This window comes from Suncus etruscus, chromosome 11 (genome assembly GCF_024139225.1).
Source record: "Suncus etruscus isolate mSunEtr1 chromosome 11, mSunEtr1.pri.cur, whole genome shotgun sequence".
NCBI lineage: Eukaryota > Metazoa > Chordata > Mammalia > Eulipotyphla > Soricidae > Suncus > Suncus etruscus.
Window position 1 is genome coordinate 48,902,627 of NC_064858.1, and position 16,568 is coordinate 48,919,194.

Below are 16,568 nucleotides of genomic sequence, written 5' to 3' on the forward strand. Positions count from 1 at the left end.
ACCTAAAAATTAAGGTTCACACCTCCAGATTAGAATGTGTTTCCCCTGAGGTGTGGGGTGTTTTCTAGAACACAGGGGGCATCCTGCCATTCTTTCAAACAGGCACGGGCCAGGGAGGAATTCTCTGTAGGCAAGTCTCACATTTCCTCCACTTCAGGTATCCCACATCAGTCATCCTTACTCTCCACCCTGAGAAACTGCCCTGCCCCATCTGGCTGCCCCTACATTGAGGAAGAATGGTTTGCCAACACAGAGAACTCCAGTCCATCCTCTGACAGCTGCTAAGACATTCTGCTAAGCCACAGCTGGACTCCCAAAGCCCCATATCTGGGCCATGTTCCACCACACTGAATTTTGTGCCTGGCGGCCTGACCCTCCATGATGGGTCTTTTTCTGGAGCTCCAGGGTTCCAGCTTAGAAAAGAGGCCACTGTATGGGGGGGGGGGTATAGGATGGGGGGCACACAGTTCATGTGCCTCACTTCCAGAGGGAGATGAGCAAAGCCAATAACTTGTCTAAAGGTGCCAAATTGGCAAGAGCAGGTTGACTTGCAATCAAACAGAAGCAAGAACTGGTCTTTTGAACCCTTAAAGACAGGAAATGAGTTTTGCCAATTTGTCATTGCAAAGAGGGAGCATAGTGGCACCCTGGGAAATGGAATTTCAACAATTAAATTTCAAAATTTAACAGTAAATTTGTCCTTCTTGTTTATGAGAAAGTCCTGATGATTGGATGTTCTCAACAGAGCCCAGCTCCCTGCAGGAGCAATCCCAGCACCTCCATCATCACTTCTGGAAGCTTCAGCCTCCCCATGCCAGGTTTTTCAAAGGACAGTGAAGCTATGTGAGGACTGTCATGCACAGAGCACCCAGAACGTGGCCCCAAAACAACAGCAAAATTGAATGAGAACTCGAGGGACTAGCAAAGTCCAAGCCAGTCACTTCCCAGTTCTTCTGTCCCTTTCAGGAGATCCATTATCCTAGTGATTAAACAACCCACTGTCCCCAATTAAGTCATTCTATTACTTCATTTACATCCCATTGTTCATTAAATCCTGATGTTTGCACTTCAGTGATCTTTTTTTTTTTTTTAATACTCTTAGCATTTGTGGAGAAATAGTGAAGTTAATTAACAGTTCTGGAGCCCTTTTCTTCTTTTTGTTCTTGCCTACACCACACACATCATTTCCATTATGACTTGCAATAATATCAAAACCATTGCTAACTTTATTCCTACTGTTCCGAGCTTCCGATCAAAGAAGTAAAAAACACTTAAAAACTAATCATTTTAGGTCAGCCTAAATGACGGCAAGCAGTGGAAATTGAAAAATTAATGTTAAATGAGTGTTTTCAATGACTTTGCTCTTCATGCTCATAATCTTGGGATTAGAAAATAATTTAGTTACCTAAGTACAGAGGTATTTAACTTTCTTCTTTATGGCTCAAAAGTGACTGTTATTGCAGTACTATTGGCTCTTATTTATACTTCTCCTACTCAGAGAATAGTGACATTTATAGTAAATCATAACAAAGATAAAAAGGCATGTTTTTTACATGTCTTTTCTGGCATTATCAATATCAGCATCCCATTTGGAATTACTGCCCTCTGGATCAGGATTAGCAGACAGTAGCCTGTGGACCGAATATGGCCCTGCTGCCTAGTGTTATAAATTAAATTTTATTGGAACACAGACATGTGTGTGCATTCATTCACTACTAACTAGGACAGTTTTCCTGCTACAGTGACAGAATTTTGTAGTTGCAACAGAAACCATCCCAGCAGCCAGGTCTTAAATATTTGTTATCTGACCTTTCCAAGGAAAGTTTCTATCCCTCAATCTAGAGCTTGACACAGTAAGATAACTAGAATTCACCTTCTTTCTTTCTAGAGTATCCCCATGGAAACACCCTATCACTGGCCACCAATTTACAACTCCTGGGCTCTCTGCCAACAAGGCAAACTTGTGAAATGCTCATACTACACCTAAAATGTTAAAAATAATTTTAATACCTTAAAATCAAATTTGAAATTAGGTGGATGATCTCTAATTTGTAAATGGATGTTAGCAAATATAGGAAATTTGATGAGAAAATAAATTTTTTATTTATTTATTTATTTATTTATTTATTTATTTATTTATTTATTTTGGTTTTTGGGTCACACCCGGCGGTGCTCAGGGGTTACTCCTGGCTGTCTGCTCAGAAATAGCTCCTGGCAGGCACAGGGGACCATATGGGACACCGGGATTCGAACCAACCACCTTTGGTCCTGGATCAGCTGCTTGCAAGGCAAATGCCGCTGTGCTATCTCTCCGGGCCCGAGAAAAGAAATTTAAAGAGAGTCGCCAGTAATTTTTTTCTATTCAAAATCTAAAATCTTTTTTCCCTCCTCATTCCATTCTAGGAACTGTGGAGGAGAGATGCCCCACCCAGGAAGCATTGGAAGTTAATGGTGGGAGTAGGCCATGGTGGGTGCTGGGGAACCATTGGGAGGCTCTTACCTCAGAGGGGTGACTGGCTATGTCTGACCAGGTGTCTAACACCTTGAGAAAGATCAACGGTCAACATAGCAGTTTCTGAGTCTTACCTCACCTCCAAGCTGACCTTCTGGAACCAATTTCTCTCTCTCTCTCTCTCTCTCTCTCTCTCTCTCTCTCTCTCTCTCTCTCTCTCTCTCTCTCTCTCTCTCTCTCTCTCTCTCTCACACACACACACACACACACTCTCTCTCCCTCTCTCTCTCCCCTCTCTCTCTCACTCTCTCTCTCTCTCTCTCTCTCTCTCTCTCTCTCTCTCACACACACACACACACACACACACACACACACACACTGCTGCCTCCCTCATTCAACTGTGTCTTAGAAACCAAACTTTGCTCTTGACCTTTACTTGGCTCTGAAATGCGTGAGAAATATATTTTATGGGTTTTTCTTCATGAAAGTGATCCTTGGCCTCCCACCTTCTATGACAGAACTGCTACTTTGTCATCCAGAGGTTGGAAATTGCTTTTTAGTATCAGAGGAAGGGTAAAGCAGTGTCCCCACCCTTATTAATGGATAAGCAGGTCAAGGAAGGTCAGGAGGTAGCAGGGTCCACCTCACATCACACAGAAAAACAGACACACACAGAGGCACACACATGCATAGACACACACAGACATTCACACAAACACTTATGTGCAAGACACACACATACTCACACACTTTGGGAAATGCTTCTTTCTCCCCACCTGATTGCAAAACAGATTAGGGCCAAGCAGAAAAGGTGCCGGAGACCTACACAGAGATAAAGATCAAAATCCCCTGGCCTGGATGTGACAGGGCTCAGGCACTTCACTGTTCTGATCTGACACTATAACATAAAAATAATCCATGAGTTGGATGATACCACCCCAGGCACCATGATCATAATCCCTCAAGCAGATGGGTCTGATGAAGCAGAGTAGGGGTACAGAAATAATACACAGCAGTCAACAAAGATCTTCATTGGAGTCAGTTCGCTTTATTCCTCCTGGCCTTTCTCTGTCATGTGCTTTTCTATCTGACATGTGCTCTCACTGCCCTGTGCTACCTATGCCAATGTGCTTTCTCCCCTCACTTGAAAACCCGTACTTTTTTCTAGATAGAAGCCAACCCCCAATCGCAGGGGGGAAAGGTCAATTCAAATAAAAAAACAACTATCCAATGAGTTGTTAGATCTCAAAGGAAGAGATTAGGAAAAAAGAAAGTTAAGGGATAACACTTTTGTTTAGGCTTTTACCTAGATTCACCTACATGGCATATTGCACATGGCACTCAGCCTCGGTCAACCTGCTTCCCCACCTAGAAACCTTGTATGTAGGTGTTCCTAAACTCTAACCTTGTATGTTTGTCCAGGTCAGGAAACAATGCACAGAAGGTGTCTGGCTGTGAAGCCAGAGTGAGCCAAGTGCATTATTTATCACTGATCATCATGCCTGAGAAATTTCCCAACTAGGAGGTTCACAAAGCAGAAAGTGCCCACAACTTCCCATTTGGTCGGATTGGTTATTTTCAAAGAGGGTGAAGTCTGAGAATGAACTGATTGACTAATAGAACGATTTCTTTCTCTGTGGAGATAGTATATCACACCAGGCAGGGTATTCTTTGGGAGGGGGCTACTCCCAGAAATACTCATGGGACCATGTGGTGCTGGGATGGACCCCACACCTCTTCACGCACTTGTATCTTTCTGGCCTTGGGCAGCATTTCTGAAATGCTGTGTGTTGTTACTGTTCAGAGTGGTTTCCGAGATCCCCATGTATACGTGTTTGTCATCTGCTGGGACAGATGTGAAAAGGAGTCCACAGTGACAGAGTCTACGTGAACTCCCCAGAGGGGGTGACCCATGACCTGCCTCCCATGAATCAGTATTTCTCGGGGTTCTAGTCATGCATGTTCCAAGCAGCTGTCCCTTCCCAGTAGCCATTCTTGCCAATTGCTTCCTTCCTGTATCTATTTGAATGCTTTTACACAGCAAGAAGCAGAAAATTGAGAAGCACAGAGAGATTCCTGCTCTCTTCAGGACTGGTGCATGACCCTTGAGGCACTCCATTATCTTGTCCTTAGTCACCTCCTGGTTGTTGGCAGTGGTAGGAAACCTTTTCACACCTACAGGCTGGGGAAAATAAGGGAAAGGATTTTGCAGACATCTGGGACCAAAGCAGAACATTATTTATAATAGTATTTCATGCCTTCATTTTTAAGTTTAATAGTGTAAGAAGAACATTTTGTCCCAAGGTGCCAGTTCTTAAGCCACAATAACTTTTTCACAAATAGGAAGCAAACCAGTGCTGGAAGGACACCACCAGTCTAAGGGTTTGCTCCTCCTCCTCTTGTCTCCTGCACACAGGATGGTCTCTAGGGGAACTTGGTCACCAACTATCTTTTTTTTCGGGGGGGGGGGGTCCACACCCGGCAGCGCTCAGGGGTTCCTCCTGGCTCTATGCTCAGAAATCGCCCCTGGCAGGCTCAGGGGACCATATGGGAAGCCGGGATTTGAACCACGGTCCTTCTGCATGAAAGGCAAACGCCTTACCTCCATGCTATCTTTTAAAAAAATATTTGGGTTCATACTCGTCAGTGCTCAGGGCTTACTTCTGTTTCTGAGCTTAGGAGTCACTAATAGGAACCTCATGCAGTGCCAGAAATCAAGCCTGAGTGGTTCATGTGTTAGGCAAGCTCCTTACCTGCTGCACTATATTTCTAGCCCCAAAGCTGTCTTGGGGGGGGGGGTGCACACCTGTGGTACTCAGGTCTTACTCCTAGCTCTGCACTCAGAAATTGCTTCTGGCAGGCTCAGGGAACCAGGTGGGATGAACCCAGGTCAGCCACGTGCAAGGCAAATAGCTATCGCTTTGGCCCCAGCCATGAGTTGTCCTTTAAAGCAATTTTTCAGCAGTTGTCCTGTGATAGTATCAACTAATTCATTGGCTGAAACTTAGTCTAATGTCTGTGTATAAACAACAAAGCCTATGAAAGGACATCTACAACCCAGGTGCACACGCACTTCTTAAACAAATGCCCATGGCTGGGTGCTAGAGGTAGTTTGGAGGTTAAAGCACTTGTCTTGCACATGGCTGATCCTGGTTCTATCTCCAGCACTGCATATAGTCTACCAGGAGCGATCCCTGAGCATAGCTGGTATGGCCCAAAAGCCACAACAGGAAAAAAATGCCCATGCTTTGTGGTTAGGAGAGAAAATCTAGTAGTTAGGGCATATGGTCAGCATGTGCCTGACCTACATTCTATCCCCTGTATCACACAGACCTTTATGTATCATGGGGGTGTAGTTCTGGAGGATCTTAATGCCCTCAGAATAGCCCAGGTTTCTCCAAAACGGCATGGACCAAGCAGCACTGCATCCTCAGGACTTTGTGTTGGACTACTGGTCCAGTCAGCCAAGAATCGTTGGGGAGGGGGGAGGGAAGGAGGGAGGCTCCTGAGCACCACTTGGGAGACTTGGGGGTGGTGCATGAGCCCTGACTTGCTCCAAAGTGACTCTGCCCTGTTTCATGGGAAACTGAAGGAATGAGGTGGCATGTCACTGCCAGTGGTCTCTGGGCCTCCTGCTGCTCTGCTGGCATTTGGGGAGCATACAGGTGGCCCAAGTTTGCCCAACATCTGTATTGGCTTCTTGCCTTCACAGACCAGAGGACAGACTCTGTCCAGCCAAGAACTGTTCTGAGGCCTCGCACACAAACTGGATGTCAGGGACTGAATTTATCTACCTAAGCATCAACAAAGCAAGCTCTCCTGTGTTGGGCCTTCAGTGCTAAGTAAGAGAAACTCTGCCTAATGGTGCGTGAAATAGTAAGAGCACAGAATTACTTCAAGAATAGAAAATCCAAAGATAAACAACTTCAAGGCCATTCAACATCCTCAACAGAGTAGAGGCTTATTCCTACTCTGAGGTCAAGAATTACTCCTGGTGGTGCTTGGGGATTCTATAGGGTGCAAAGATCAAACCTTGATTGGCCACATGTGAGGCCAATGACATCTCCTTGCTCCTCTTGCCTCCCCCCTTTCTGGTCACAAAACAGCTCTCACAGCTCTGAGCATAATGCTTCCCTTTTATCAGGGTAGAAGCCCTTTTCCCTTAGGTCTTGTTGGTCAGAGGAGGTTTCCCTGTTGCCAGTACATAGCTACTGACGAGGAGGAGAGATGGCTGACAAGACAGCATGGCTCATGCTGTCCAGCCCCTTGACACAGCCATGCCAGGGACACAGGGGAACCAGAGCAATCTCTTCATAGAGGGGCAGATTTCTGGGGAGGAGATCAGTGCATTTCCTAGCACTTAGCCATCTGCCAGCATTAAACATTCATATCTGTCCCAAAGATGCAGACACAAGGAATTTGCCAAACCCTTTCCCTCTGGATTACTGAGTGTTGAGGAATCTAGAACAAGCATGTCTGCTGTTGCCCTTTCCTTGCTGGCTGATCTTATACAATTTTTGTTTGTTTGTTTGTGGGCCAGCAGTGCTCAGAAATCACCCCTGACAGACTCGGGGAACCATATGGGATGCCAGGGATCAAATCTGGGGCAGCCTTGTGCAAGCAGTTCTATCACTCAGGCCCAATCTTGTGTGCCATTTATCTAAGCTCTCTGTGCTCTGGTTTATTTATCTCAAAATAATAAAGAGCAGATCTGGGCTAGAGAATGTCTAGAGGTAAGGCAAGGCCTGGCATGGGAGAAGAACCAAGAGTAGCCCTTGAGCACCACCAGATGTGTTTCTCCCCACCCTCAAAAAAAAAAAAAGTAACCTCTTCATTATGGGCAATAGCAAAATTTCTCCTTAGACACTCACTCATCATTCACCACAGTGCTCGCATACCTCATCAGCTGTTGTTACGTGTCACTATTTGCTGATCTAGCCCCTTCTTAGAGAAAGGAACACTGAGAACTTTAGTTTGGTTATGAGGCTCTGTCCCCAGCTATGTGTCCCTGCTGGAAGCTAACTGCTCTCTCTGTGTCCCCTTTGCCCCAATTAAAAATGGGGACATGTGAAGAACTAAGAGGTACTACAGGGATTAAGGCGCATATGCCTTGCATGCAGCCTAGTTGGATCTCTAGTACTGCATATCCCCTGAAATTTGCCAGGTGCAACCCTGGAGGACCCCTAAGAACCCTAGGGTAACCCCTGCTACCACAGGCCTGAGTAGTACCACACCCTCAGGAATGGGTGCTGACATACCAACCTGATTGGCTGAAAGTCCCCAAGACAGGATCCCAGGCCTTCTGAGCACCACTTAGGAGACACCCCTAAAATTCATTAAGGAAAATAAGTAACATGGTGATACTAGCCTCCCTCCAATCAGTAGAAGGTGAACGATTAAAAGGAGGATGTCTGACAGTCCGGTAGGTGACTACCCTATGGGCCTTAGTCAACATCACTAATAACAGAGAAGGCTGGGCAGAGGCTGTACCAGGGGTCCATCTTGAAGGGTTTCCTTTTAAAAATGTTCTTACTTTTTATTTAAAGCATTATGAGTTGCAGTTTTTGTTGTTTTAGACTTACTGTGTTACAGCACCAATGTTAGCCTCCCTCCACCAATCTTCTCAGAGTCCATCCCATCCTACCACCACCTCTTTGACTGTTTTATTATTTTGGTTGTTAATGTTTGGGTCTCATGAATTCACTGTGTTGATTCTGACTTGGATAGTTCTGTCCTTTTTTTCTTTCTTTTCTTTTTTTTTGGGGGGGGGGCACACCATCAGCACTCAGGGGTTACTCCTGGCTCTTCACTCAGAGATTACTACTAGTGGCTTGAGGGACCAAATGGGATGCCAGGAATCAAACCCAGGTTTGTCTAGTGCAAAGCAAATAACCTACCTGCTGTGCTATCATTCAAGCCCTAGTTCTTTCCTTTCTTAAAACTACCAAAGCATCTGAGACTCCTTAACCCCTGTCCTCAGTTATTTCACATGTTATCTTTCTCCTCCTCCACTCAATTTCTTTCCTTCTACTCACTATACTCTGTAACCAAGAGTGTTCTCAACAGACCCTATGTAAACCATTGTATTCCCTCATGCAGTTATTCTAAATACCACATCTGAGTGATATAATCCTGTATTTATCCTATTTTGGTTTAATTCTCTGTTGCCTCATGCCCTGCCCCTCCTGCATCTTGTTTGCAAGTGGAACTGCCTTCCACTGCCCTTGCTCTAAGCAGCAGTTCTGGAACCCTAGAGCAGGCCTTGGTGCCATTGTGTTCAAGGATGAAAGAAGCACCCTGTCTCCACAGTGTAGACACCAAAGTGTAGACTCAGAACTGGATCCATATGGTTAGCACTGTCATCTTCACTCACAGGAAGGGGATGGGGGGCAACTTCAAAGATAGACAAGAGAACAGGAGAAGGCATGACCCTGAGGAGCTACGAACACTCCCATTTCCATGTCAGACAATGTCATGTTCTGTCTCTCAATCACCCTGGCACCAAACTGGTGCCAATTGGATTCCAAGTGCTCAGGGATTCCTTGGTTCATTGTCTCAGAGACTCCAATGTCCCTACTGGAGTTTTGAGGATCTGAGGAACAGCGAAGGTGTGCTGCTGGGCTGGTCCATTGGAGGCCAGCTGGTCACCCAGTGAGTGGGTGCAGAGAGCATGAGGGTGACCCCAGTCCCCCTCTTCTCTGACAGAAGTTGTTTCCTGTGCAGCCATATTAGTACAAGCTAAACCTGGTATCTAGCCTCCACTCAGGCCTGACCATGTTGACCAGTGTTGGGGCTAGTTAGTGTGTCACAGTCACTGTTGCTCCCTGGGACCCTCATCTTCTGGCCTCCACTGGAGCCCGCTCACATCATTTGTCTCCACAAGAGGGCAGAGGCCAGGCCCAAGTCATCAGCTGGACACAGGGTTCAAACTTAGGATTCCTGATCTCCAATGACCTGGTTTTCCAACTCTTGATGTTTCCTTTTGGACATTCTTTTATACCACTTTAGGCATGGCCAGGATCACCAAGGATAGGTCACTGTCTCCCAACCCCTATTACTTCCCTGCTTCCCAGCTGCAAGTCCCTCAGTCCATTCCCAAAAGCAAATTTAATCACAGAACTAGCAAGCTCAGGAGACAGAGCTGTGGTTTTAGGTCTGAGCATCAGTGCCAAGACAAGTCCAGTTGCAGTAATACATTTGATGCCTTTGGAAATTTTACCTGTTGTGTTTGCATACAAGTGTGGAGGCCTTTTTCTCCAATTTGTCTATGATGCTGCTTTGGGAGGAAGATTCACTGACACACACTAAGTGGTGTCAGGGTGATGTGGAGTAATTAATGCAGGAATAACAGGCTGGGGCACAGGGTTTAATGAGCGCCCTGGAAGCTGGTGGTGTGCAGAATAGAGTGCCTGGCTGCAATCAGCGCTGCCAGGAGAAACTGACCCCTTGGCACCATCTGTCCAGGGCTGCAGTGACCTCAAGCCTCTCAGCTGGGACTCCATGTGCACAGCAAAGAGCTTCACCAAGTGACCCTCATCTCCCACTCATTCTTCCCAAGACTTCTCATTTTATTTCATTTCTGAAGCTGAAATTAGAAATCACCCTCTTTTTTAGAGTATGTGGTTCTTGATTTTATTTGCTGATAGGAATATTTATGCAAAGCTTCCTCTGTAATGAGAGTTCCAACTTTGTTTCCCTTTGCATTTGCTTTGAGAAAAATAGGTTATGGAAGGAACAGAAAAAGATAAATGGGGGTGGGTCAGGTGTGCTCACTGCATGCTGAGGGGCTGCTGGAACCCAAGTCTTTTGATGAGCAAGGTCGGTGCTTTCTGCTGGTCCAAGTCAGCTAACAGAGAAACTGTTTGTCTTTTTACAGGCATTAAATGTCGTCTTTGAAAAAATCCCCGAACACGAGAGTGCAGATGTCTGTCGGAATATTTCCCTCAATGTTCTCGACTGTGACACCATTGGCCAAGCCAAAGAAAAGATTTTCCAAGCCTTCCTGAGCAAGAACGGCTCTCCGTATGGGCTTCAGCTTAATGAAATTGGTCTCGGTATGCCATCCTGACAACTCTGGGACCTGTCCAGTCCCCTCCTTTCTGTACTTTCTTCCTTGGTCCAGCTTTTACCTTTTTTTTTGGTTTTGGGGCACACCTGGTGACATTAGGAAATTATTAGGCTCAGGGGACCATATGGGATACCAGAAATGGAACCTGGATGTGAGGCAAACACCCTACCTGCTCTGCTATCTCTCCAGCTCAAGAGCAACTTTTCTTTGGCCCCCAAACTTTCACCAGGCTTGTCCCAGGGCCAAGATATGTCTCCCAAGCCTCCCAATCTGTTGCTCCTTTGCAAGAAGCCTGATCCTCACAAAGGTGAGAGGCGATGTGCTTATATATGATGTTTACTAATCAGATGCATGTGGGCATTTGGGAGGACACAGAGGTGTCAAGCCATTGCCCTTTGTGTTGCTGTTTGCATTGGCATTTGATTTGTTTGTTGTGATATGGAGGGTGTCATTAGTGGGTGGCCCCAAGCTGGGTGTTAAATCCCTCACACAGGCACACATGCAGTGCCTGCCTGAAAAGGTCATCTTCCTTTGCTAATCGCCTCCTGTATGTAGCACCCCCTCCAAAACCTCCCCCTCCCCCAGCAGCATCTGCTCAGAATTCATTTACTGCCTCTATTGGTACACAGCAGAGCGAAGCATATGCGTAAGCCCGAGAACAGGGCTTTACTTCACTCAAATGTTCATCAACATTTTCAATTCAAGCTCTGCACAGCCCTCCCCAGAGACTGCCGTGGGATTTGATAGCAGATAATGGGACATGGAAAGGAGAGGGACGAAGTAGGGTGACAGGCAGCTGGGTAGGGTTCATCTCCCCTAGCGTCTCCCTGTCGCCACCACTAAGCAGGCAATTAAAATCCTCCCACCTAACCCTCCAGGCCCAGCCTGCTCTGAAAAGGGCCATTGAGAGGAGAAAGGGGGGGGGGGGTAGAGGGGCTGAAACTATTAGAGTGAAAAATGGAGCAGAAATGGAACAAATATGGTACTGCTTGGCTTATTCCCCAAAAGCTGGACCAGTGGTACCTGCCCTCACCTCCTCTCAGCTTCTGTTTCCTCCTGTTTGGATTGCATGCAGCATTTCCCTCCTTTAGTCAGTTCAGGGTTAGAGGCAGTGGCCTTACCATGTAAACCTCGATGAGGAACCGATGTCTTTACTCTGAGCCACAGTGTGCCTATCTGTGGCTCAGTGGCCTCTATTCTGCTCCCACCATGTTGGTAGTGATGCCCCCGCAGTAGTCCTTGACTTGTGTCTGTCTGTGTTCCATGGAACAAGGCAGGAAGCTAGGCAAGTCAACTGAGAGCTGCCACTTGGTGTCTGAAGGGGCATGGGATATCAGCCTTTCCAGACCACCTCCAAGGCTGGCTTTGGCAGCTAAGGCAGAATGGAGCCATAGGGCAAGGGTGTGTGTGTATGTGCGTCTCCTTCCTGCCATGAAGTTTTGACTGATCCTGCTTCCATCCTTAGTACCACATAATGTCCCATGGACACCACCAGGGGTCCTTCATGAGTATTGCAAGGAACAGCAATTCATCCTATTCTGCTTCCCCTCTCCCCCAAATAGAAAAAGTCACCATTCAAAACTAAGCACCCCCCGGAGCCAACCCTGAACATGGAAATCAGTAGTAGAGGTGGCCCATACGCAGGTGACTGACAGCAGAGGTCCAAAGGGACAGGCAATGGGCAAATGGGGGAGACCAGCCTGCCTAGAATTACAGGGAGGCAAAAGCTTTGCTTCATTGGGAAGGACACCTCTTCTCGAGGGCCCAGGACTGTAGGTCATGTTAGCAGATAGAGTTGGTGCTCAAACCCTGTATAAGGAGGGGCTGGGATGTGGCTTGACAGCGAAGAGCAGACTTGGTTGGTATGAGGCCCAGATTCCATCTCTGGCACTTCAGAGTGGCAGCCAAAGTTTAAAGGTTCATATATCTGTTTGTGGTCATTAAATGTCGGCACTAACTCAATATTAAAATAATAAATGTGGAGGTTTCACCAAATGAAAACCCACATTGGTAAGACAAACTCAGCCCTGGTCATAGTTGAACAGTCTTTCAAGACTGTGGTATTGGAATCCAGTCACAGAGTATCTGCAGAACTTAGTGTCTCTCTGTCTTTGTGTCTCTGTCTGTCTGTCTCTTACACACATATACACACACATTCACATAGCTGACATCAAAACACACAGGAATGTGAGCACACATGCTTTGGGGATTTCCTAACACATCTACCTCCACTGCAGATGCCTTATTTTGACTTCATTTGCCTTCGCTTCCAGGCTCAGCCCTAGAGTACTCAAAGCCAAAATTTTAGGGAAAAGAGATTTTTAAATGTCAGAGTCTTAATTAGCATAACCCAAAAAAGACCACAGGCATCCCATCATTCTTCATTTATTCTTAAAACATCACACTGAACGTTTCAAGTGAGATGCCCATCTCACTACACCTCCAGGCAGCCACTTGCTGCCTTAAGTTTTCATCTCCAATGAGTAGTTCTGGGAGCTCAGGAGTGTGCCCTGAGGATTCCCCAAAGTGATTTTGATAGAGAATCATGCCCCCTTTTTAATTACTTTATTTAAACACTGTGCTTACAAGTTTGTTCATAATTCAGCTTTTGTTTTCATGGTCACGAGTTGTTCACGATTGAGTTTCAGTCATACAATGTCCAACACCCTTCACAGTAGCACATTTTCCCCATTTTCTTTTCTAGAGCTTCAGGTGGGCACACGGCAGAAAGAACTTCTGGACATCGACAGCTCCTCAGTGATCCTCGAGGATGGGATAACCAAGCTCAACACCATTGGCCACTATGAGGTACAAGTGAGTCTTGTGTTTGGCTTATGTTGGGGCTGGGCTGAATAGAGCCGGAGCCTCCATCTACTAGGGGGTGAGGAGGCCATTTCTACATTTCCAGGCACCCCTGGAAGCTTCCACATTGCCCTGTAGCAATGTGAACCTGGGGCTTACCACAGTTCCAGCAGCCCTCCCCGGAAACCCTGAAGCCTTTCATGTTCCTGAGGAAGGTCCCTGTTTCTGCTTTGCTAGACAGCCTGATTCCCCAGGTCATCCCCACCCCACTTGCTTGGGGAGCATGGACTGAGGGATACTAGGGGCTGGAGAGTGGCCCGCACTCAGCAGAATGGTCCAGGGCAAGCTTTGTCTCCTACGAAGTCGGGCCTAGTGGTGCACCATGGATGAGTCACCTTTATGGCCTGGGTGTTCTTGGAGTCCAAGGAGGCAACACAGTGAAATCACACACACACACACACACACACACACACACACACACACACACACCCCTGGTCATGGAGTATTGACTCCAGGAACCCCGGGTGATCTCCCAGAGAGAGCTATGACTGATGGAGACCCAGGAGGGCCTGAAGCTTCTGCAGGCTGAGATGGACCAGGGCCCAGTGGCAAGGAGAGACTTGTGCCACAGAAAGACCTCAGCCCACTGGAGTCCAGGGATAGTGTAGTAGGGGGCCATGCCATTCCTCTGGCTGGACCCTTTTCAGGGCACTGCCACTCTTGGCTCATGGGTTTAATTGCAGCCCCCAGGTGTTGCTTCAGTCATTCCCAGGCTTTATACTTGTCTGCTCAGACCAGGAACATCATATTGAATCTCAGTTTAGATATGCTGCACATTTGTGGGGTGGGGGCCACACATGTCTGGTCTGTGGCTGGTCTGTGGTCTGAGGACTTGGGGACTGAGAAGTGGGGAGGGCAGCTACTGCAGATGGTGCCATGTAGGGGTCTTCTGAGTATACTCTTGGGTGTGCTGCAATGGACAGTAAGAGGGAGCAATGTGTGGAGTGTGGATGGATGAGGACTGTGGACTGAGGCCACTAGAATGCTGCCAACAAACCCTCACTCAGATGAGGAAGGACATGCCACAGGGGCTCTGTATGGGGAGATGGGCAGGTAGACTCAGAGATGAGCTAGAGGAATGAGTGAGGGTGTTCACAGAGGTACATACATGTGTGGAGAGGGTGTGCTGTTCCCGAGATGGGGTGACAGCAGCACCTCCTGTCCCCTGGCTGGCTGCTATATGCCAGAGTCATCCCGTGCCTTTCCCTACCCAGGGAAAAGAACTTTCAACAGAAACTTTCTAGAAAGGTGGGAAGGAGAGACCAGCTCACCAGCTCTGCTATCTGCCTTGGCCTGTTAACTGGGCAGAAATCAGTGCCAGTTTTTGCATAGTTGCTTTGGGTGACAGCCTGGGGTGGGGCTGGGGCACCCCCCCAGCTGAAGGGGACCCCACAGAGAAATGGGGTGATCAGAGTCTGTGCCTCTGCTCACCCCCCAGCAGCTCAGGCTCTCTGCCTGTGAGCATCTTGCCAAGAGTTACAATTCTAAGCTCTTTGCACTTGGTAAAAATCCTCAGGGAGCTTTCTGGAAGTGCATATTCTTGTCTACGGGCCTCACTTGGAGAAGCTCTGCTCCCTGAGGGAATTTCCTGGCTAGGAGGTGTGAGAGAAGGCACAGCCTTGCCTGGGGTCTGCTTGTGCTGAAGGAGCTCTAGAACTAGGCCTAATTTGCAGGCTGAGTGAGGGCAGGGTGGTCACAGCCCAGTGTCTCCGGCTCTGCTCTGCCCACCACCAGGGTGTCTGGGTGAGCCTGGCTGGAAAGCAGCCTAAGGCCTCTGCTCACCTCCTGAACCTACTCAGATGTTTAGGGAAACCTGGGAACCTGCCCAACTTCCACATGGCCTGCGGGGGGTTGACATGACCAGGGGTGAGACCACTCACTGTCCTTAGTCAGGAGACCCTTCCCCAGTCCAGAGCAAGCCAGGCCAGCTTAACTGAGATGTGGGCCATGCTAGACAAGCCTAGGGATCCCATGCTGAGGGATGATAATGGAATTAATCCGGCTCCTAGTCACTTCCCATCCAAGTGATTTATGGGCCTCATCCCCTCACGCCATCACCACATGGTGGTAATAAATGACAAGACTAGGAAACATGGGCTTAGAGGATTCTCCGTCTGTTTAAAAAGCTAAGCTGAAAGGCAAATAAAGGCAGAGAGCTTGAAGGAAACAGAGAGGTCACAGGGCAGCCCTGTGCTCTTGGCAGACCTCACGCCTGCCTTTTAATGACCCTGAACTGAGCTGGGGGGAAGGATTTCTATCCCCTTTCTACCAGCTGCAGCTGTCAAGACTTGAACTCCCCCTCTCTCATGTACATACACACACACACACACACACACACACACACACACACACACACACTCACACAGGGCCACCTCTGCAGTAGCAGCTTACTCCTGGTCTTTTGTGAACAGAGAAACGTTCTCTGGCATTTGCATTTCCCTCCAGAAACAAGATGCTAATTATCAGTCTTATTCATTTTCCAGAGCACCCTAGTTTGAGTCACTATAAGGGCTTGAAAGCAAAAACTGTATTTCCTTTAAAAATAGGATCTAACTCAGAGGTTTAAGTGATTCAGACTCACTCCCTCCAATTAGTCCAAATTAGTTAGGTTTAAAGTTAATCTTTAATGATGGCCAGTTCCTCCTCCTGTCTAAACAAAGTCCCCTCACCAGCCTTCCCTGTCCTCAGGGCAAAGCAACTCCAGCTCTTCCGAAGAAAGGGCATGCCTGGAAGGGTGTTGTCTGGGTTTAGAGAACAGGTGCACAGAAGGTTCTGCAGATTGTGGGGGCAGCTCCAAGCCCCAAATTGCCGGCCAGTCCTTGGGACAGTGTGCCAGCCTGATAGGCACCCTGCCTCTCTTCTCCTGAGGCTTCCCAGGAAGATGCTGGCAATCATGTGGTGAAGGCACTACATATGGACACACAACATGTCACACAGCTCACACACAACAGGTACACATCACATTCACATGGAAACACAACATATACATGCACAGACACACAACACACACACAGGCATACAACAGCCATACCTGGACACAGAACACATAGTCACACAACATGCATGCACAGACATAACACATGCATGGGCACACAACCATTGTACACACAGACATGTGATTCAATCATACATGCACAGATGCATGGCAACAGTCTCTCACTCTTTCTCTCTCACTCTCTCACTCTC

General features: G+C 47.4%; 1 protein-coding gene across 1 annotated transcript in view; it reads left to right on the forward strand.

Moving 5' to 3' along the window:
* PLXNC1 (plexin C1) overlaps positions 1-16,568 on the forward strand; it is a 190,696-nt gene that overhangs the window by 137,229 nt on the left and 36,899 nt on the right. The window contains exons 22-23 of the mRNA XM_049782862.1: positions 10,329-10,506; positions 13,225-13,328. Of these exons, the coding sequence (XP_049638819.1) occupies positions 10,329-10,506; positions 13,225-13,328 (282 nt within the window). The remainder of the gene's footprint in view (positions 1-10,328; positions 10,507-13,224; positions 13,329-16,568) is intronic.